The sequence below is a fragment of the Accipiter gentilis genome, chromosome 30 (genome assembly GCF_929443795.1).
Source record: "Accipiter gentilis chromosome 30, bAccGen1.1, whole genome shotgun sequence".
In the NCBI taxonomy this organism is placed as follows: Eukaryota; Metazoa; Chordata; class Aves; order Accipitriformes; family Accipitridae; genus Astur; species Astur gentilis.
This window is the reverse complement of record NC_064909.1, coordinates 5,974,196-5,998,181: the sequence shown is the minus strand read 5'-3', so window position 1 is coordinate 5,998,181 and position 23,986 is coordinate 5,974,196. Positions and strand designations below refer to the sequence as shown.

At 39.6% G+C, this 23,986-nt stretch overlaps 1 protein-coding gene across 2 annotated transcripts in view; it reads right to left on the bottom strand.

The window, feature by feature from the left end:
* Positions 1–13,016: 13,016 nt before the first annotated feature.
* Positions 13,017–23,986, bottom strand: part of LRPPRC (leucine rich pentatricopeptide repeat containing) — a 93,349-nt gene continuing 82,379 nt past the window's right edge. For both annotated transcript variants that reach the window (XM_049833789.1, XM_049833790.1), the window contains exons 33-38: positions 23,513–23,652; positions 23,235–23,350; positions 20,165–20,239; positions 18,558–18,642; positions 14,873–15,015; positions 13,017–13,551 (exon numbers count right to left, since the gene is read on the bottom strand). In XM_049833789.1, coding sequence (XP_049689746.1) covers positions 13,495–13,551; positions 14,873–15,015; positions 18,558–18,642; positions 20,165–20,239; positions 23,235–23,350; positions 23,513–23,652 — 616 coding nt within the window. In that variant the 3' untranslated portion in view covers positions 13,017–13,494. The remainder of the gene's footprint in view (positions 13,552–14,872; positions 15,016–18,557; positions 18,643–20,164; positions 20,240–23,234; positions 23,351–23,512; positions 23,653–23,986) is intronic.

The following is a 23,986-nucleotide window of genomic DNA, read 5'->3' as shown; positions in this document are numbered from 1 at the left end:
AGAAAGGCTCAGAAAATGAGTCGGTAAATAAATGGCTATGGTAAGTGCACGTGCAAATTAGGTGTATAGTTGTTGTGAGCATTTTATAAGATTACCTTGATTGATTTTAAATGTTTGGATGCAGATCTCTCTGCTTATATACAGAGACCCAAAGCACGTCACCTACTCAACTTTCATTTACATGTTGCACACAGTGGAAAACCCCTTCTATAATCGGCTATAACACCCCTGATACTGTTACATAAGTTGCCCCCCGCCCCCTTTTTTTTTTTTTAAGAAATAAGAATGAAAGAACGTCAGTATTTTATTATTCTATTTGGCAATTAGGACTGCCACATTACTTTCCACAGGTTCCACGTGGTAATAGATTCCCAGGAAGGCCCTAGTCTAAAGATGTTAAGCAGGTCTGTTAAAATAACAGCTTCAGCCCCGGGCAGCAGTAGAAATCCAAAACACTCTCAGGTTCTTCTAAGGTGAATTCTACCATTTCTTTCTGGTGCTGCTGCATTTGATATCAAAAAAACCCCACTCGATCTGATGCTAGTGCCATTTTGAAATTATCAGATTTTCATTGCCTTTTAATGGCAAAGCCAATTCTTTCTGTCCAATTCAGCATCATTAAATTGTCAGAATAGCAGCTTCCTGTTTGATTCTTAATTATTCCTTTTTATTATATTTAAGACACTTAATTTTTTTAAAGTGGTTTACTCTTCTTTGTAATGATCTGTTATGATTAGAATCTCTTTTATATTACACTGAAGTTTTAAGGGTATATATTGGTACTTCTAGTCTAAACCTCTATTTTCAAGGTATTTAGAGGATTAAATTCTAGGCTGACTCTCTGTTGTGAATTCACTTTGATGTTTAATAAAAAAAGGAGAGACACAATGGGAGAAATTAAAGACATAAGGGACAGCTCTGAATTTTAGGGGCATATTGTCATGCACAGAAATCTTCAGGCATCTAGATAAGAATATACCATAGCCTTAACTTTGAATTTCCTTCCTTTTGTGAAATTAGTCAGGCTGCTGACATTACTTAAACAGCCTTTTTCAATTTAAAATTCCACCCTCTTAACATTATGCAGCAGGACCAAACGGTGTGAGTGTTTCAGAGGTGGTGTTATGACAAGGGTAGATGTATACATAATGGGGACTTGAGCGATGAGCCTAGGAACAGCCATCGTATGGAGTGTAGGAAGAGCTATCATAGGATGTGGCCAGGCCTGTGTTTACATAGAAAAAGCTCATATTCTATATACTACAATTACATTAGCACACTGCCTATGATCATATCTTGTTTCCTTGATGCCTAGAGATGGGGAATATAGGCTGTGATTATTGTTACAGGCTTTAGCAATAAGAAGATAGGAGCCTTGAAATACCAGCAATTAGTGTTCCTGCCTGACAATAGCACGCTGTGGAGCTGTGTACAGGGAAGAGCACAGGGATGAGTGGGTGGATGACACACAACTTGCCCCACTCACACTACCGGGAGTTGAAAAATAGTACAAGTTTAAAGGGAGTTATGCACCTCTTGGCCAGTGAAGGTCACACTGTATGCTTTGGCCTCTATGTTCACGTCCTACTTCGTGTTAGTTTTGTGCAGAAAAGGTTTCACATTTCCACAGCAAGAGCTGCTGCTGCTGCTGCTGCAAAAACAAGGGGTTAGCGAGGGAAGAGAAATCTTCCCGGGAGTTCTAACCAAGGCTAAATGTTATAATTTAATTTCAGCACAGCTATGCTTTCCAAGTTTCAGAGTAGCCGTTCCTTTTCCTTAGACTCCCTTGTGTCAGCAGCAGCTCAGTGTGCCCTCCTGCCTGCACTCCCCGTACCACCAAAGTTACAGCAGCCCGCAGCAATCTCAATATAGAGACTAAAGATCACAAGCAAGACACTGCCCAAAACTCAACATACTGTCCGTTCCACACAGGACAACACTTAGTTTGTTACGGACTTAAGCACTGTAGTAAGGCAGGTCTGCCATTCGCGCAGAGCGCTGCCCGCCAGTCCAACAATGCTGCTGTCCCAAGGATTCACCCACTACTGTCTTTGCTCTCCTGTGTCCTCCCTGGCCAGATCTGGAAAAGGTCTCGGCTGTAAGTCATGGTCCCTGCTACTGCAGGCAACCAAGTCAGTGCAAAACTGGTTTTGAAATGGCACCATGTTTAATCGGTTGCAGAGTTTCGAAGCTGTGCCAAACTGCTGCTTGAATGGCGCAGTGCGTGACCTAACTGCAACAGGCTATGGGGTTTCGGTCTGCATACAAACACAAATCTGGGAATGGGAATGTCAAATACAGGCAACGACGATATTTGTAAGGAAAATTCACCGAATTTAGATTAAAAAATAAATCTGTGTTGGTTACATGGATACTGTAAAGTACTGTGTGGGGACAACAGAACTGTGTGTTGTTACAACACCTCTATGTACTAGAGGTGGTGTCTTATCTGTAAAGGAACAGGTAAGAAAAATGTATTACTTAAAGTGTTTAGTACAAGGAGAGGTGGGAAGTTCTTCCCCAACCTCCATTCCAAGTTTATGCATTCTTTCCACTTGGCAAATGGGACAAACTTTTTTAGCACTGGAAAATGGATTATAGAAACACTGCTTTGCATATTGGCTCATGGATAGTGGCAGTCCTCCAAAATACTTTTAACTCATTGTTTGGAAAGGACTAGCTTTCACTGTGGCTAAGCTAAATTAGTAAGTAGCTGTTGAAAGTTTCATCCTGTGTTTGTTCATTGCAAAATGCATTCAGAAATGCTAAATAAGTAACAAGTATCAATAACCATCCCTTTTAATTTAAAAAAAACCCCTAAAACAAAAAAACAAAAAACCCATGAAATTCCTTTAAAAAAAAAAAATCACAGACAATACACTACGCAAAGAGACTCAAAGGTGAGAAATTGCAGGTGTTGGTATGTCCACTTGTACCAGAAATAACAAACCTTTCAGGTTTTAGCCACAATGACTAATTTTAATGGCAGTAGACAAGAAACAGTGTACATGGAGCTCTGTGACATGCTGCTTTTTTTTTTTTTTATACTCCAAAAGCCAAGACAAGCCCTTCATATGTTAGCAGCTATTAATTAAGGGAACAAAGTTTAAGCAGCAGGTTGAGGTAATTTTAAAACCACTTAACCCTTTTCAGAATTGATGAGCTTTAAAAAGCACATCTATATGTGCATGTGTTCATATTAACATCTATATGTAGAGGTATCTGCATGAATAGATTATGTATATATGTATGTACACACACAGTTGTAATGCCTATGTGTACTGGGTTTGCGTGGCAAGGTTTTGATAGCGGAGGGCTACAGGGGTGGCTTCTGTGAGAAGCTGCTGGAAGCTTCCCCATTGTCCTACAGGGCCAATGCCAGCTGGCCCCAAGACAGACCTACCACCGGCCAAGGCCGAGCTCATCAGTGACAGTGGTGGTGCCTCTGGGAGAACAGATTTAAGAAGGGGGGAAAAAACCAAACACCTAAGTGATTGCAGCCAGGAGAGAGGAGTGAGAACATGTAAGAGCAACAACCCTGCAGACCCCAAGATCAGTGAAGAAGGAGAGGGAGGAGATTCTCCAGGCGCCGGAGCAGAGATTCTCCTGCAGCCCGTGGGGAAGACCATGGTGAGGCAGGCTGTCCCCCTGCAGCCCACGGAGGTCCACGGTGGAGCAGATATCCACCTGCAGCCTGGGGAGGACCCCACGCTGGAGCAGGTGGGTTCCTGAAGGAGGCTGTGAACCCATGGGAAGCCCGTGCTGGAGCAGGCTCCTGGCAGGACCTGCAGATCTGTGGAGAGAGGAGCCCACAGAGCAGGTTTTCTGGCAGGACTTGTGACCCTGTGGCGGACCCACGCTGGAGCAGTGTGCTCCTGAAGGACTGCACACCATGGGAGGACCCCACGTTGGAGAAGTTCGTGGAGGACTGTCTCCCATTGGGAGGGATCCCACGCTGGAGCAGGGGAAGAGAGTGAGAAGTCCTCCCCCTGAGGAGGAAGGAGCAGCAGAGACAACTTGTGGTGAACTGACCCCAAGCCCCATTTCCCGTCTCCCCGTGGTGCTGGCGGCATAGGTAGAGAATCTGGGAGTAAAGTTGTGCCTGGGAAGAAGGGAGGAGTGGAGGGAAGGTGTTCTGAGATTTGGTTTTATTTCTCATTACCCTACTCTGGTTTGACTGGTAATAAACTAAATGAATTTCCCCAAGTTGAGTCTGTTTTGCCCGTGACGGTAATTGGCGAGTGATCTCTCCCTGTCCTTATCTCGACCCACAAGTCCTTTGTTATACTTTCTTTCCCCTGTCCAGCTGGGGGGGGGGGGGGGGGTGGTGGTGGTGGTGGTGATAAAATGGCTTTGGGGGGCACATGGCGTCCAGCCAGGGTTATCCCACCACATTATGATAGCTCAAATTTTTTTCAGATCCATAATTAAAAAAGTGCTGTTGCCAATTTATATAATGAATTATAAAACTGTTTGTTGATGTTTGTCATTAAATCAAACTTATAGTTGTGTGGAATTGCAAATTTTGTTGGCATTATTTTGCTTTCATGGTCACAATTAGATATTTTTAATGCTTCCAGTGCTAAAAAACTGCAACTTAACAGACCCCCTCAACCTTCACAACATGGCTCCAGTACCAGCATCTGCCATCAACAAGACATTTGGGTCTTTTGCTCCTTTTTAAGCATCTAATCAGATTTTGCTAAGATTCCTAGCACATCTCAGTACTGTTTCTGCCTCACCTTAATTTTTCTTGTTTAATAAGTGGGTTTAGAGGCATAAATGTTAAAGTACTGGCCAGAACCCATATGGTGAGTAAACAAACAATGCCACTTGCCTCAGAATAATTTGTATTTTGTACACATGCAAATTAGCCCACAAAACAGTCATCTACTACTTCAGTACTGAATTTTCAAGCAAACGCATAGCAATTGGAAGTCTATGAATGTTCACAAATAGTCAAATACAAAATGCACAGAGCATGTAATTTTCAATAAATTCCCAGTGCTGGGCAACAAATACATAACCATACTAGTTAACAGTTAACATCATCATTCCTCAAGACAGTACCTTTGCTCACTTTCATTTACTGGGCACTTGGCGAAGAGTTTAGGAAACAACAACAGAAACTTTTTCAAAATAAAAAGACTTCATGTTTCACCAAGAAAGTCAGGAAAAAAACCCACCAAACCAGCCCCACTGCTATGCCAGTCTAGTCTCCACCAGCAGCTCCTCCTTGACACAAGTAAACATCTTCCTTCTCATGATGCAAGTCACGATGCTGAGGAGAGTGCCCTAGAAGAACCTAGTATTATCTTAATGACTGCTTTTCAACAAACACCCCAATCTTCTACTACTCATAGTTAAAAATAGCTAATCACCTTGCAGCAGTGCTTCAACTAATTGTAGAAAGGCACAAAGCCAAAAAATGGAGTTCCAAACCAGGTAACAGCAAAATGTGCTGCACAAACAGAAAACTTTGAAAAACACGACATGTGCTGCCCTAAGTAGCTGTCACCAGCTGCAGGATGTCGTGTTACACGAGGCAGTCATTGGACTTCCAGGTGGGTAAGTCAGAGATCAAACCTGTGGTAGCCATCACCCCAAGAGACTCTGATCTCGGCTGAGAAAGGCAGAGCACCAACAACTTTTCTGCTCTTTTAGCATCCCCTTAATACAATAATAAAAACTTTTTTGCTTGTAATTCCTACCAATACAGGCACAGGTTGCCACCCCCCACGGAACCACGGGGGCATTTCAGGCCAGCAGGAACAGTCAAAAAGCCAGCACCATCCCACCAGTCCCGCCATAATTCTGCACACAGTGGCTCTGGCTGTTTGCATCACATGCTGTACCTGCTTCCCTGCCTTCCCCACAACTCCTACTAGTAGTCATGTAAAAAAGCATTTTGGCCAAGTATTATTGTTACCTAGAAAAGTGCTTTGATTACAGCAGAGCTTAGCACTGCCAAACGTTTTGGACACACTTGCTTCAGGTTTGTCCCTTCTAAAAGCAAGGCATAAGAAAGATGAATGAATATTTTTAGCTTTATTTACTTGATAGGGAATTTCTCAGTGCTTATGTATTAGAAAAATGCCTTGCAGCTTTGTAGTACGTTCATGCCAGTCACGTGATAAATTTCCACTGCAAAAAACTCTTGAACATGACTGACAATAGTAAATCCACAAATTACCGTAATTTTATGCCCCCTGCAGCTAGTGGTATGAAACATAGTTTTCAACCTTGTTTTAACTTGCTGAATTTAGACAAATCTATAATGTTATTGATGACAGTGAGAAAGATACTCAAATGCAGAAATTGTATTCCTGGGCATAAAAACAATTGGAGCACAGTATTTTATATGTACTACAGGTGAGGAAAAATACAGCTGTCATTAAAACATAAAAAAAAGATGGAAAACTAAAGGTTTTGGCTTTTTTTTTTTAAATTAATTTAATACAATATACATATTTATTTTCAGCTATTGCACTTTATCAGGGTTTTTTTCCTCCTCCTGCTGAACAGTTAACCTGGTGCAACATGTGATATTACGAGCTCTCTCACTCAGAACATTAATGTTTGAAATACAGGCTGAGTCAACAAAATCATGAAGGAAAGCAAAAACCTTGTTTAAGCAAAATCTACGGATATATGGCTCCTAATGGATTTTCCAATGAGCATACACTTTCTATCGTATTTCCAATTTTTAGAGTGTAGTTTTATTTACCAGGGGTTCTGAGGGCCCTAAAAATGGACAACTGCTAGAGACAATCAAGATCTAAAGTTGAGCTAACCTCCACGCATGAACTGTTCATGCTACTAGCTGAACTAATCAGAGGGAAATCCCAGGGAACTCTGCAATGGTCACTTGGCAATTGCTTGATTTATTTTTGGTTTAGGCAGAAAGTTTTTCAGAGTATGGCTAGGTAGTGGGCTCAGCAACCTAACACAGTTGCTTTGGTTACAGCCACACCTCAGGCTGCAACTTCAATATCAGAACACGCACAGAAATCGTAACAGCTGCAATGCTACACACTATCCCATATTAAGACTCATCCTTAGAACCACACTAAATTACGCTAATAATGCACTTAGTCCTACAGCTGCTTTTGAATTCGAGAAGTGTGAGGTTTAAGAGGCTGCTGCTAGAACAAACTTCCTTTGGGATTTTTGGCACATGACGATGCTCCCGTTTCTTCAGTTACCCAGCTGTCATTACAAGACTAGTACCATTACGACTCCCCACGGTGGAAAGGCACGAGAGGACCACGCTTGGCTCAGCAGCTCTGACCAGTCCTTCACAGCCTCTTTCTTCATTGAGTTGAGCTTAGCAGCCAACTCCCCCTTAGCAGCCCTTGCTGCTGCCACCATTTTCTTCTCCAGGGAACCTCAAGGAGAAGCAGTTGAGGAGGAGACAGTGGGAGCCATGATAAAGGCAAAGATCTGCAGTGGTGTGTCACTGACCCCGACGGCCAGCGAGCTGAGGGCTGCTCCTTCCCCTCATAGTCATCGACTCCTAATCCAACCAGGCGTAAGGCACCACGCTGAAACTGATAGGTCTTCTTATTGCCACCGACAATACCAACTCTCATCCTTCCCACTTAGGTATTTTCCCAGTACTTCCAATCCCGTCAGAGCTCCTCTGTGGTGATCCTGTATTTTGACAACCACTCTTCATAGGCCCTCTCCCATAAATAAAAATCCAGCACCCAGTAAAACAGCCTTTCAGAGCCTTCTTTGACAACCTCGAAGGAGGTTGGCCAGGCCAACCTCATCCTGTCCATACCCCCCTGCTTTCCCTCCAGCCCAAACTGTTTGCTATCTGAAAGTCCACCCTCCTCTCCTGCCCTGAAGATTCATCTCCGCTACCTACAACTCTTCCCATAACGCCACTTTTCAGATTTGCCCTGGTCACAGACTATGTGAAGAACAGCAGATGCAAACTTCTTGCAAAACCAAGAATTAAGTTTGCTGCTGGTTTTCAAGATGCATCACTTTCACTGTGAGACACTGAGGTTCATTGGCACTTACAGCTGAGTGAAATAATTACGAGACACGCAGAACTACAAAGAGGTTTGGAGCTATCACTGCAAACAACCGCAATTCTATAGATACCGCTGCTTTATCACAGTGTTATAAAGGTAGTCACGTGAGAAATTGTGAAGCATTAGCCAATTGTAATATATAGGTTTAAGAGTATCAGAGAGAAACCTCCCATTAATAGTTTTATCTAAAAGTAGATCAATGTGGAACCCCCATCTATAGCAGGCACTGCATTAAGACAGTTCTTATTATCTCATTTTCTTAATTACAGGAAACAGTAGAAAAAACCTCAAACCTTAAACTTCTGTATCCTTCCGTATCTGCTCTTATTTACATACCTACAGGGAAACCCAGAACTTTGCTCCTGTAGCTGAGGATCTGCACACTCCTACTCCAAAAGATGCCCTTAGATTACATTATAGTCTCATTTGGAGCCACTAACTTAAAAGGATATTGGGTATCCTCCGATTACTGATTCACAGAAGTACTGGCAAACCACCAGAAGCTACAGCCATTCTGGAAAGGAAATACCTTTACAGAGAAATTATAAAAATAATTTTAATAAATGCAGGGAAATCTTTGCTAAAAAAGGCTACATTCAATGACAGTCTCAGCTTTTTCTTACATGCTCACTTTTTTCACCTTAAAAGCAACAATATACTGGTGCAGAAAATTGGACATTCATTCTAGATGCTGACAGATTTCTCACACTGAACAGCAAGACCTCCTGGTCACATTTATCACTTCTTTCATTTCCTCCTCTGCTGTGTTCCTGGAGAATCCAGAAGCATCACACCTTTGAGAGAAGCAATAGATACTGCAGTGCTCTGGTAAACACGCTTCCGTTTTATTTCTCTGTCAATACATACACTCATGATCCTACCTTCACTGTTACGATTCTCCCTCGTTACTGTAAACTGCAGTTGGGATCCTGCTGACTCAGGCATTCAACCTATAAAAACCTTCTGAGCTGTCACTGCCAAAGACACAGTCCGTTCAGCTACTCCATTTTCAACAGTGGGCACGTATTAACAATCTAAAGACAATTACTAACCTACCAAACTACATTTCTTGCTATAGAAAAGGGTCTCAGGAGACAACGAGTTGAACAAACTGTTTTAGCAGATAAGGATAGAACTACAGCATATAATTATCATGCCGCAGAATGACTATACCGGTAGTTAACAAAGGAAACTTTTCCCATGTTGAGCTCAAAAACCAAAAAGCACCCTCCTCCTGTCCCTATCTTACGGGGAGTGGGGGAAAGAGGCACTGAGTCCACAGTGTGGTGCAGGGCACAGAAGTGAGATCAAGTCATCTCACTTCAAGCAGCAAGCTTTTTGCAGTCCTCTCAACCCCAATCATGAGATGCACTATTATGCAAACATACATGCTCCCACAATTCCCTTTTTACAGTAACATGTCAGGTCATTTCATGTCAGCGCACTCTCAGCTTCCCATGGAGGCCACTGGAAAAGCACGCTCCTATCTCACGGACACTGCACCTGGCCTGGATCTTGCACAATCCCAGTTATCCACTAGCCGGTGGCAAATAATTCTTTTTTGCTTTAAAGGGGTGCGTGCTATGGTCCGCACGACAGAGTACATTTTGTATCTGGACTATATAAATTACCATGACAAGTTTGCAAGACTGCCATTCTGCATTTTGTCACCTTACAAGTTTCTCTGAATATGAAAAAAATAATGAAAGTGCCTACTTACTTGGTGAAGAAACGCTAACCTTCTAAACTGCATTTTTCTTCATGCTTGAAATGGCTGAGTCTCAGCACACCAATGCACAAGAAATATTATCATTTCAAGCGTATTCTAGAAGAGTCAGCACAAATGCCAGGTCTACAAAACCTTCCTGGTATAACCTTGTTTCAGACCGAGATGATTGTGTCCCAGAGTGGCACAAATCCCTCATTGTCCCACATTTTAAAGACGGGAGAGACTTCGCTCCCCTGTGTAATCATTCCTTCATTGTACAGAAAACATTTACTGGAACAGAAAATCAGACGTACTATCACACGATAGCAGCCTTTGCCTATCCTTTGAATAATGTCTGCCTTCCCTCCTCTACCACAAGGCTCCACGGGCCCAGGCTATTGCAACACGATCCCAAATGATCAGTGTGCGCCTTCACCCACTACCCTGGCATTGCTGGCACGAAACCCTGGTACTCTTTGGTCTCATGCTCCCGCAGTGCCTCCCTGATGTTTAATCAGCTCAGCAGCCAGCTCATTCAGCCCTTAACTTTCCATGAGGTCACTCAAAATGCAATTTCAGAGCTGAAAACAATTTAATCTATATTCTTCAGTTACAGGCTATCAAATTTACTTTCCATTTCCACAATTGGAACTATTAAATTATAGGGTTATTCCGTTAGAGTTCAAGTCAAACCTGCTCAGAGAAAAACATGTAGATGCTAACTAGTAGTAATCCTGCATGGCCAGACCTCATGCATAGGCACTAGTCACTTGCAGCCATGCATCTGGCTGTGCCCTTGCATCCTGCTTTTCTGCCTCAGAAGGCAGCAGCCAACAAACACAACCTGCCAGTATCGCAGCACAGACCAATGATGGATGCAGCACCTGACAATCAATTGCATCTGGTCCACGACCACATGAGATTCCACCTCCTTGCCAAAAATGTAAAGATCTACAGATCTGCTGTTAACTTCCTCTGTGATGACCTGGTGTTTGCTTCAAGTAATACTCTCTTCCTTACCTTATGTGCTACCCTAGCTCAAAAAGCATACAGGCCCATTGCCTCCAGTTACGCTCAGATGCGACTGCAACACGGCTACCACTGTGCAACCGAGAGATTCACAAGATGACCTCTAAAAACAAAAGCTGTGATACTAGAGAAAGGGTTGCCAACTAGTTGACACAGTCTTCAATTATGCTGCTATTACACTGAAACACATGTAACGTAGCTTTAGAAAAAAGAAACATCTCAATTTGTGAAATGAAGTAAAGAAGGTCATTGTAAAACCACGCCACCAGTGGAGCAGACACAGCTAGGATTCATCCAGTTTGTTTGGAAAGCAAAATTTACCACTCTACTCAGCCTCTGATTAGTCATGCCTCATTTTTTAAGTACAGCATTTCCTGTGTATTTGTAAATATACTAGTTAATGAACTGGAAATTTTACTTCAAAAAGTTAGGTCCAAATCTCTTTCTAACTTTGACGCATTCACATTACAGTACAAATCTTCAAAATTTTGCCAAAACCTGGGGGGCACACGTGAACTTTTAATTACCACAGTGTTGCCTATGTGGGAAAACCTAAGAAAGATAAAGTTAACTAACTGAAAATGTAAAGATCAATAAAAAAGATATCAAATGCACAGCTTTCATTTCATTAAAACCTGTTTTGAAGTACTGCGTAGGCACCATATTCCATTTGTTATACCAACGTGCACATTTGTGAGTTTCCACCATTATTCACAGAGATAAAGGATGTATTCTCTATGTATTCTTTAATCTTTGTAATTTATAAGTGTCTTATTTTCATGATTCCACAACTCTGGACTGTAAAATGTCACATGGGAGTAGGTTTACTCCCACATTTATACAAATAAAGCATGCCCACCAGTCTCCTAGCAAGTAAAAAACACTACCCCTGCAAATAATGGCCACTGCTTTGTTTAAAAGGCATGTTTTGACAGATATGCAGTTCTTGTATCCATATGTATTGGGTTTGTGTGGCAAGGTTTTGGTAGCGGGGGGTGGGGGCTACAGGGGTGGCTTTTGTGAGAAGCTGCTTCCCCTGTGTCCAACAGAGCCAATGCCAGCCGGCTCTAAGACTGACCTGCCACCGGCCAAGGCTGAGCCCATCAGCGACGGTGGTGGCGCCTCTGGGAGAACAGATTTAAGAAGGAAAAAAAGTTGCTGGGACACACAGAAATGGCAGCCAAAAAGAGGAGTGAGAGTATGTGAGAGCAACAACCCTGCAGACTCCCAGGTCAGCGAATAAGGAGGGGGAGGAGATGCTCCAGGCACCGGAGCAGAGATTCCCCTGCAGCCCGTGGGGAAGACCCTGGTGAGGCAGGCTGTCCCCCTGCAGCCCACGGAGGTCCACGGTGGAGCAGATCTCCACCTGCAGCCTGGGGACAACCCCACGCCGGAGCAGATGGGTGTCCAAAGGAGGCTGTGACCCCATGCGAACCCCGCGCTGGAGCAGGCTCCTGGTAGGACCTGCGGATCTGTGGAGAGAGGAGCCCACACTGGAGCAGGTTTTCTGGCAGGACTTGTGACCCCATGGGGGACCCACGCTGGAGCAGTCGGTGCCTGAAGGACTGCAGCCCATGGAAGGGACCCATGCTGGGGGTGAAGTTCGTGAAGAACTGCAGCCCATGGGAAGGACCCCACATTGGAGAAGTTCGTGGAGGACTGTCTCCCGTGGGAGGGACCCCACGCTGGAGCAGGGGAAGAGTGTGATGAGTCCTCCCCTGAGGAAGATGAAGGAGCAGCAAAGACAATGTGAGATGAAGTGACCCCAACCCCCATTCCCCATCCCCCAGCAGTGCTGGCAGCAGTAGGTACAGAATCCAGGAGTGAAGCTGCACCCGGGAAGAAAGGAGGGGTGGAGAGAAGGTGTTCTGAGATTTGGTTTTTTTTTCTTATTTCCCTACTCCGGTTGACTGGTAATAAATTGAATTAATTTTCCCCAAGCTGAGTCTGTTTTGCCCATGATGGCAATTGGTGAGTGATCTCTCCTGTCCTTATCTCGACCCACGAACCCTTTGTTATATTTTCTCTCCCCTGTCCAGCTGAGGATGGGGGAGTGATAGAATGGCTTTGGTGGGCACCTGGTATCCAGCCAGGGTCAACCTACCACACCATAAAATTAACTGGACTAACAGTTATGAGAATGAATTGAAGACTCGATAACACTACAGCACACAAGCTAGTGTAAAAGATAAAAGTATTTTGTCTTTATCTATACTATCAAACGCCCTAACAAGATACTTAACACAAGAGAAGTACATTTAGGAGAAATCTAAAAAAGGTGTTTATTTTCTGTGTAGATACAGATGAATCCTCGAGATGACGTTCTTTACCCGTATACTTCCACCCCAAGTACATTGATCAGGCAAAGAACAACAAAGGATAAGACAGTTTGCTGAAGTTACAGTTACATACACCTCTAGCAACTTTCTTGATATACATGTATTTGGGTGAATCAACAGAAGCCAAAATACAATCAGGCTATAGCAGATCATACATCAAACCAGAAATAGCCTAGAAAGCCGAGTCTTGATATTTCATTAGCAATTTTTAAAGCATTTCTATTAATGTTTCTATCAATTACAGCTATGGAAAGTGCTGTTTAAACACAGATTTATATTAAAAATAACACAGAACAACATGCTTTTTTACATTTTTATTGAATTTAGTATTTAAACAATTTCATAAACAACTAAAGCATAAAAGACTGTCTGCTCATGATGCTTCCAATCTTCTTTTCCTCAGTTTTTCCACATAGAACTTGAATGTCTCCTATAAATAGAGTGGAATAAACAAGTTCAACATTGTTTCAACTGAAATGTTACTACTTCTGAACAAAATCTTATGTCCTGACAAAAGCCAAATCTATTATTCTCTGTCATGCAAAACTAGACCTGTACTGAAGTCTGTATAATTGAGAGAAACACCAGAGAGAATAAAAGGAAATGGAAAACCTTGCCAAAAATGCATAATGAAGCTTCTATTACAAAATGCAATAATATAATCAATTTAATTTAAAAAAGAAAATACTTTTTAGCTGCAATCTGCAATTGTGCCAAAAAGATTGAGACATTTTTAAAAACCAAGCTGCATTAGAGAAAAATTGAACAGGGAAATAAAAAAATGAATAATTTCAGTAACTTTGAAAAAACACTCTTATTTTCACTAGTTACATGTAAGAAGCAGACATTCTAGGTTTTAAATTTACACAGTCTAATAAAATTTCAATTATAAATTACGTCAAGGTTGCAGAAAAAAAATCCACAGCTCTTAAAAAGCTAAACCAAATATTTTATGCCAAAATTTTCTCCAATTCTTTGCAAACTAAGAAAAGAAAATCACATTTATCATGAAGCAATGCAGAGAAACAACATACAATCAGGTCTTCACAGAACTATAGAAAAACACTTATTTTAGAATATAAAAAGTGGCTAGAAAATGGCAATAAAAAGTTTGTTTAGAGAGGAATCCCAGAGTAAGTCTTTAAAGTGTGCTTTGCTAAAATGGTACTAGTAGACTGTTAGTCAAAGGAATGATGTGAAAGAAGTATTTACAGTCTTGACAGATTTAGTGTCAAGCCACTTGTCACCCTCAAATAAGATATATTTGCACAGTTGCATATATCTGCTGGCAAGGCAGCTAGAAGCAAAGCTTCTATTAATTAAAAAAGTTAATTCCTACAGTTCTAAAATCCCATCCTACTAAAGCAGCAACTTGTACTAGACAGAAAACAGGTAATTAATGCAAACTAAACCCCATTAATTGTTAATCAAATAAACATTCTATAAGCCTTTTTAAGTTCAATGGCTTAGATAAATGTCCCAAGGACATTTGATAGAAGTACACCTGTAGATGAGTGCCTGATCAAGATCAGGTAGTTTAAATATCGTAAGCCCCAAGAGGTTTTATTTCTTCAAGTCAAGTCCAATGCAAGATTACTATAGTTCCTACAACACTCAGTACTTCATACATTACCTCCTTTGAGGAGTCTCTGCAGAGATTTAATCCCTATGTAATTATTCATGCAATTTGTTTTATTAACACGGAACATACACAATTCTGCAGATCTATTTCCTAATTAAGAAATACTCACAGGGGGTTCAGTGAAAGGGACAGGCTCTCCTACTTTCTTCAGAAAAGCTGCTAAAGATTTCAGAGATAGCTCATGCAGCTGTATATTCTTTGCTTTTGTTTTCTCATACACAGCCTTTACAGAAGCAACATCCCCATCCAGTTCTGAGGAAAAAAAAAACAAACAACAAAAAACTGAAAATCCCCCCCCATTGGTAAAGTGTTCCTCTTTTCACCTGTCTCCATGATGTCACACATTCCTACTACTTGCCAAAACATATTCTAAATATTTTAATATACCATATTCCAGATATTATTCATATGCTACTGACAATTCACATAAAAGAACAGAATATACAGCCATTCTAGCTTTCCTTTTTATTTGAGGCTGGATGATCAATTCCTTCAAGCATGTGCTGGAACCACAAAGGAGTAGGAGCTGCACAGTGAGAACACACCACTCTAGGATGTGAAATACAAAGCCATATGCCTCTTTCTGAAGCAAGTAATAAAAAATGAATACAAAAGCTAAAACAAAAGCCACCCAAGTTCAGCATGTGAGAACCCCAGAACAGAATTTAATCCCTTAAGGGCAGAATATTGTTACAGTTACAGGTGCTGGGTACATCAAAACTATAACCTAAAGGAACAAAGAAAACAAAGGTCAGATGCTCATTTTAGAACACAAACAAAAACCTATTTCATCCTACTGAGCAGGAGACAATTTTTGCTGACCCACTAACACTATGACAAACCTTAACTGCTTAAGTAACCAATAACATTTTTTCTGGATATTCCATAAAAGGTACCATCCCCTGCAACAGGTTTTAAGTAATCCGTTCTTCATTTATTTAAAGCACTGCTCACTTCTAGCTGTAGAAGAGTGCAGTGTATTTCTCCTTCCTCTAAAGTGGGAGAGGGCAGAAACTCCTCCTTCTACATTGACTCATGCTTAACCATAGACTTTTCTGCTGCTCAGATATTTGCTTGAGACACATCAGGATGAAATTGAAGTGACCCCTGACATTTTCACTGTTGTCCTCAGGGTCCTAGAAGCAGTACAACAGTTCCTAGCACCTTGTAAACAACAAGGAACCATCATGTCCAGTTAAGTGCATTTTGTTGCTTGGGAAAATGCAAACATCTGCAGTATGGGAGCTGTCTCATGTTCTTACTTGTTCACATTTGGAAACACCATCTTCACAACCATAGGGGCTATAAAACCAATAGTTCTAAAAGAAAAAAAAAGTCTTTAATTACGCAGAAATGGATAGCTTGTGTCCCTCTCATGAGAAAAAGCTTCCCACTCATGTCTGGCAAGTGGCTGAGCTCCTTTTAGAATGTGGGATGCTACCGCAGAAACTGCATGAAGTGATGGTTTAAGAGAAATCATTAACTTTCTATTTTAAAGAAATAGATGTATTTATTGTATGGAAAACAAACAAAAAAGAGCTAATACTTAGATTGTGTTTAATGGACCATGCAAATGTGATTTTATGTATTTCCTTTTTCAAGAAGGTATACAGGACAAAGAAAGGAGTAAATGTCCCTTCAATTGTTCAGTTGTGGATGTGCTGTGATCTATATTCTACTATATATTTGCTAAACACATAAACACTTGTTTTATTTGTCCATTTATTTTGATAACTAGCAACAGTAACTAACTGTAGTAATAGTACTCTGTTATCTTTCATTTCCCGAACTAATTAAAAATAACAATGTACCTGACAGGAGAATAATTTGTTTCCTAGAAAATGATGATACTACAAGGTTGGACTTGGATGAAAATGAGAAATCATGTTTTAAAGCTTCCTAACTGTAAAATGAAAAAAGAAATGGAAAAAAAAAAAGATCTTATTTCTAGCCCTCTTGGCTTGAACACAACCTAAGCACAGCGTTCTAAATTTCAGTTGTGGTAAATATTTTGCTGATGATCATTTTAACAGCCAAATGAGACTACCGTACTCACCGCTGCAGAAAGTATCAAAAATGGAAGAGAAGGGATGAGGGGAAGACATAGCTGAATTGCTGTTCATGTGTACAGGTCTGTACATATTATACATGGTGGGGACAGAATATAGTAAATGCCCCTGAATATCCTCAGAGTAGGACAACGCCTTATTCTTTAAAACACAAAGATGTAACAGAAAATGCAAAGATACCCTAGTACAACTGACCCAGTCCAGCCCTGGTAAAGTGGATCAAGTAACTGATGTGCACTCTTCTACCTGATACAGGAGTGGAATCGATGTCTCATACAGGTGAGATGCTTGTACAGAATAACCTGGGAACAGCTTTTCAAACTCTTCATGCTGGTACTGTCTCCTCTAGAACTTGCTATGAGTCAGCTACATCTCTGCCTAAAGAAACTACAGCAACCATCTGTTCACATACAGTGTGGCTTCACATGTCGAATACATTCTAATCACTGTTTTAGGTATAATAGAGCAAGTGATTGATTCTCTGCAATCTCTTTATGAAATCGTTGTACTATGATGTAGTTGGAAAGGATATTGAAAAAATTAATTAGTTCACTTACGGTATTTTTACTGAGCTAAAAGCAGTAAAGGGCTAATGATAGCAGCAAGTACAGTGCTGGTGACAAAGGGCATTTTTTTGTTTTATAAAAACATGTTAAAAAACTTACCCTGCTGTGCATGGAACTGTAGGGCTAAACAATTTTGGTAGTGATTGCTGCTTTGAACATTACTAAGCAAGTGATTTTTTTAAGTTAGATACTACATCATGAGAAATTCTACAACTTGATTCATATACAGTGAAGTTTTTATTCCTTTAACACCATACTGTGGGTTTGGGGTTGAAGTATTTTACTTAATTATTCCTATTTATCTCTTCTGTGATAGACTGGAGCACAAGGGTTTCTGTCATTGTATCTTTTTGCTTGTAATACACATGTGAAGAATATTTGCTCCCTGTAATAGAACTGGAGGACCATATCGGAGTACACAAGGCAAAGGACACTACAGCAAAGAGATGCGAGCTTCCAACTGAGTGTTGCCATAGGGGCTATATGTCCTGGTTTTTCCAAGAGTGAGTGTTGCAAATAAACATACTTAAATAAGCAACTTGATTTTTAGAGCTGTTCCTCTCTGGCTTCAACTATAAAGAGAACTGATTAGCACTTCAAATCTACTATTTAGGTAAATCCAGATGAAGGTATCTGGAATATTAACTTTGGCTAAATTAAAACAGGTATAAAGAATCTACACTAATAACAATAAGGTCCTTGCATACTACTGATAAAAGTAATCACGATTTTGAAACACACACATAAAAGGAAACAATATACTTATTACATGTTTTTTGGGGAAAAAAAGCAAGATTCATTTTAAAAGCCATTCATTTCTACAGTATTGCTCTCCATGGGTTAGGATGGATTCTTTTTTATTCCACAAAGTCCCTACTTAGCCTCTATTGTAGCAGTATCCTTTAATCTAATACAGCTCCTTTTGTAAAGGACTGTGTCAGTTGTTTGCTTTTCCAACCTAATAGCTAGGACAGTATACAGATCAAACAGACTTTAAACAACAAAAACCTCAGACAAACCCTGCCACCTCTTTGTGGCTCAAACTGTAAAGCAAGTTACACAGTGTAGATCCTACTCCCCTCTCTAAGGGTTTCCATGACCTTTCTGAATGTCTCAAGAGTTGTTACTAAAAAAAACTATTCCAAGGAGAGTAAATTACCATAACATCTCATGAGGTAATGGTATGCAATTTCCAAATCTAGATGCTCAGGAATCAGTTCTAAAAGTGTCTCTATCTTCTTCGCCTATGAAATTTAATGCACAGACAAAAAAAAGCATTAACTTCAAATCTTAAACAACAAAATAAAATTGCCAAATTTAGAATAATTTCAGAACTTTTAAGTGAAATGAACTGTACTGATATCAAGGAATGGATTGTGCAACTGAAAGTAGACATCATAACATCCTTCCCAAAATTTCATATGCAGATATCAAATAGTCAAAGAAATCAGCCACAAAATAAAACAAACAAAATGCGGGACTAATATCCATACTAAAGCAAGACAAACATTAGTTTCTCAATTTTATTTTTTTAAAGGAAACAATTAATGTATTAATGAGAATATATCAGGATTTCAACCAATTTAAAAAAAAAATGCAAACCACTCGGCAGCCTTCACTGACCTAGAGGTCAGTGGTAGCTATGATCAATGCTTAAAAGAAGTCAGATTATTAACTAATGTGCTTAAATTCGGAACCCCCCTCCCTCAACCTCTGATTCCAGTTTCAAAACCTCTCAGGTCTTGAATTAAAAGAAGTTTATAGAAATTACTAACATCTTTATCACATGCTACTAACTTCTATGTGTTATTAGAATTTCAGCTTGAAAGTTAAAAAAATTCAAGTTTTTAAATTTCTTCTACAGACACCAAAAGATGGTGATCATCATATTTATCATCACTTCAACAGAAGAACTTTTAATCTTTGAGTATTTAAAGTCAAGTTCCACAAACCATAAATGTGCATTTTCCCTCATTTGAAAAGTATTTATTCTAGTTTGTGTATTAACTGCCTCCTGATGCTGCTACTCTATGAAAGAGAAATCCATGTGGTTTTGCATGCGTGTGTGTTTAGGGCTGTTTTTTTTGTTGTTCAGTGATGGGGTTTGTGGGGGTTGTTTGGGGGGGGTGGTGGGGTGGTGGTTTTTTTTGTTTTGTTGTTTTTTTGGTTTTTTTTTTTTTTTGTTTGGTTGTTTTTTTACTTTGAGGGGGGCATATGAGGAGGGAGGGACAGGAGTAGAGCAGACACATAAATGAGAGCATTTTGAATTATAGGGAATGAGCACAAAGCCATGAATCTAAACAGATGCTCAAACTAGATACATGCCCAAACCACGATAACCATGATATGAAATCTGTCTTTTAATGTAAACAGAGGTATTTTATCATTAGAGAGAGGCTGAGTTTTTAACTTGCATTTGTATTCCTACAATGTAGCTAACAAAATAAGTACTTCCAGCTTGTGATACTGAACTGGATAGTGCAGTAAAACATTTAAAGCACAATGTCTGTAGGATATAAAGTATAACATCAAAAATGCAGGAAATTACTGGAACAACAGAAAAATATTAACTACACCCTTCTTTCCATCATGCTCCATAAACTGTTCCTTTAAATGTAACCAGCTCTGCAAACTAACCTCCTCCCTCCCCAAGAAACCTCATAAAGCTGTCAACTGTGAAGTTCAATATCCAAAACACTTCAACAAAGGTTGATGAAATAGTATTTTGCTACATATACAATGATATACATGAAAAAAATACTATACCTGTCCAGGTTTAGATGCTGATCTAGCCATAAAACTCACTAAAGTTCTCTTCTCCTCAACTAATGCACCACACCTCTAAAGAAAAAGAAAGAAATAATGTAGCAGTCATGAGTAGGTTAGTGATAAACAAAATGACTAAGGTGAAAACTTCAAACTACAGATGTTTAAAATAATATACTAATGTATTACCCATTTACAAGGTAAATAACTGACCATTAGTTTAAAACAAACAAACAAACAAAACAACCCCAACACCACTCCTCTCCCTCCCCCCCAAGAAACACCACCACTGAACATAGCAAACAATTTCATTTCATGCACCATTTTGGTAAACATTGTTTTTAAAATGGTAGTATAAAGTTTGTTTAAAACAAAAGGGGAAAGAATTAAACTAATACTTCAACATACCACAAAAACAAGGTTTAGGACTGCAAAAGAATGAAAAAGAGAAACACTATTCCTCTCCAATTATACTGCCAAGCATTCACAAGTGAGCCAGGGATCATAAGGTTAATTATACATTTAATAAGGTGTCAGGGAGATAACTGCTCGTTTCTTTATAAAAATTAAAATGTACAAAGCAAGTTCTCTTTAAAGTATAATTACCTACACTTATGCATACAAAGGACTGATTTCAATCTCTATTTTATAAAAGGCTTTCACTGCAATAGACAGGGTTTGAGAGGGAGAAGTTGAACTTAGAAAAGTTTAAGACAGACCAGATAAATCAAAAATCTATCTTACTTTAGAAACAAGGGCAAAATAAAACATACAAGACAATATTTTAGTGTATATTCCTCAAAAGGTGTCAGTCTTAAAATTCTTACAATGCACAGAGCTTTTTACCAACTGTAAGATATTTTATTAGTACCAAAATGCACAGGAAGAGAATACTGTGCATGGGCAAATACACATACCACAAATTTACTACATTCAATTAGTATTTTAGACATATGTAAACAAGAAATTTTTGTTTATGCTATTATGAATATACTATATATGTAATATGGTTTGACAAGCTCTTTAAAAGGTCCAGGTGAAAAGGTGTGAAGCTTCATTCCATCAGGCAAACTACGACAAAAATGTACCCATACTGTTCTGACAAAAAAATTGCTTTATGATGATATCAGAGGCAAAATATTCATGGGAGAAACTTGCAACATTTTATTACTGATTCTAGGCATTCTCACCTACTGTCAGTAGGTGGTCTGAGAGGAAAGAGACAGTCTAGTTGGAAAAATGTTTTCCACAGTCCCCTTTCATGCTGAAATATCAAACCACTTTTGACTTCTGTCAGTAAAAGCATTCTCCCTCCAGAGTACAAAAGACACTGTTGCTGTTCCTTGAACTTTTAAATAGACTCTTAGTTGCATTTCTGAAATCAAGAATTCTCCACATGTATACTAATGTTTCAGATTATTACAAGCAAAATAATTCATTTAGATTGTGGTCTACTTTTCAAGAAAATAACAAATAATGGACAGTGATTATTACTATCTTCTAGTTACCTATTAGTAGAATACTTGATCCACAATAGCAGTCAAGATTGTTTAACACAACTGAAAATTCTTCCTGTACCATATAAAACCCAAATTCTTACACACAGAAGTTTCATCTCAAGCTTATCTGTGAATGTCCACTCAACAGGAAATATTTAAATTCTCCCCCAAGATAGCGTACACAATGTTATTTTAAGTATGCTATAGAGCCATGAATTTAATTCCAACAGTTGGACGCTGTTGTAATAAGAAGTTTTAGGAATACATGAATGGAAATTATTCCATGTTTTGAAAAATTTTAATAATGTGCAGATTTTACTTAAAAATGCAAACCCCCCTATTTTCACAAAAGCAAGGAATTGTAACAGATTTTCATTCACTCATTCAATTTCATTCATTTCAATCAAAGAACAATCAAAAAAATCAGGAAGAGTAAAATAACTTGAGGTTTTTTTCATTTTGACATTTCATGCTATATAGTGAGAGGGTTTTATATCAAAATTGTAGCCTCCTTTTAATTTAATCCTCAGAGGACCAGATAGGCAAAGCAATAAATGAGTAATATTCCAGAGCAGTGAATATACAAATAATACACCTCGCATTGTAGGAAAAGTAACTGAACACATTTGTTGGTATGCATTCTTCTCAAAAAATGGTCTTGGATTATCAGAAAAGATCTGGTGGATGAAGCAGAACTTCTCCTTTAGCAGCTTAAAATACTTAGGACCTGGTAAATGAGTAGTATGCACTACCAGGAGATGGTAAGAGGCCTCAATCTGAGGCAGGAGCCTAGCACACAGAACAATCTGCAGAATCAGGGTGACTGCTGGACTGCCACCTGCTGGGATGAGCCTCCCTGACGGAGCCTGTTTGTGCATGCTGCCAGCAGCAGCTCCCATCACCCACAGTTCATCCCACCTCTGGCTTGGCTTTGTCTTTAGCTCTGTACAAGTGGCATGAAAACAGCTGCCTCATTCCTTGAGGATTGCTAACTCAGCTGAGACCGTGGCCCAGAGCCCACCATTTGTCTTCTAATGCATCTGTGATGCTCAAGGGAAGAGAAAGCAAATTCAGCTTTTAATAAACCTTGAATACAGCATATACAATATTAGAGCAATCGGGTGAAATAAGGTCCATGAAAAGCAAACATTGCCTGCTTCTGGTCTGCAAACTGTACAGCTGTTAAGGCACTTTTATGTTTATAGCACTTCAGAAATTATATGAGAAGTTGCAAGGAAATGGTTTGCAAGAAGCAACTGCTGTCTAGCAGAGAACTTAGAAAAGAATATTTGCTTTGGACGGAATTTCAAGCAATATACAAATTCTCCTTTATTTCTTTCAGGCTGTTAGAAGACAAAAAACCTTCTGACTCTGGCACCCACTACTACTACTAGTACTAGGAGTACTAACTCACAGTTTGGAATAGTCTAAACTGTGCTACTGCTACTCACACTGTAATTCAAAAGCATACTAATACTAGCCTATGCTATACAACACCCCTTTTTGACAGTTTCTCAGTTAACCTTTGAAGAGCTGTAAGCATTTCTGTACCTCTCTTGTTGTGTCATTACCTGTAGCAGCGATCTGGCATCATCCACTCTGTCTGCACTGACATATTGAAGGAAAAGATCTGTGACAGGTCTGTAAATTCCAAACTGACTGGCCAGTCGTTCTGCCATCACACCAACTGCAAAATGATGAGTACGTAAGGAAAATCTTTGATTGAAAAGCCACTTTTGTAAACTTTGCAGGCATGATTTATGCTGACTGAGCAGGTTTTACATGTAATGGCTCTTTCATAACACCTCTGTCTAGTCAGAATATTTAAGCATCATTGCAATTAACTTACATTTTTCCAAACCTGGTTCTAATCCTTCCTCAGACACCTTTCTTAACAAATAGGAAATATTTTTGACAGCTTGATCAGGATTCTGTGCACCAGAGATAAGCAGAGGCTCAAGGTATTCCACAGCAGCATCAAGGTCATTGCTAGGAAAAGAGATTGAACTAGCTTAGTTTCTGAAATCAAGATTTCTACACCTAAAGAAATAATTATATTAAAGATTTTGTTTTCTACATTAAGGTTGTATTTCCCAGGAATAGCTGAGTACCTATGACTTCATTCAAATATTGTAATAGCGAAACCATTTATGACTGAATGAATAAATTAACCCATAAATAAATTTTTATGACCTTTCACCTGTACAAAGCCTAAGTAATTTTGACACACTTCTTTCCTCGTTAGGAAAGAAGAGTTCAGCTAACTGCTTTAGGAAAATGTGTTTTGCAAATCTAGAAGGCAAAATCAAAACATTAAGAGAAG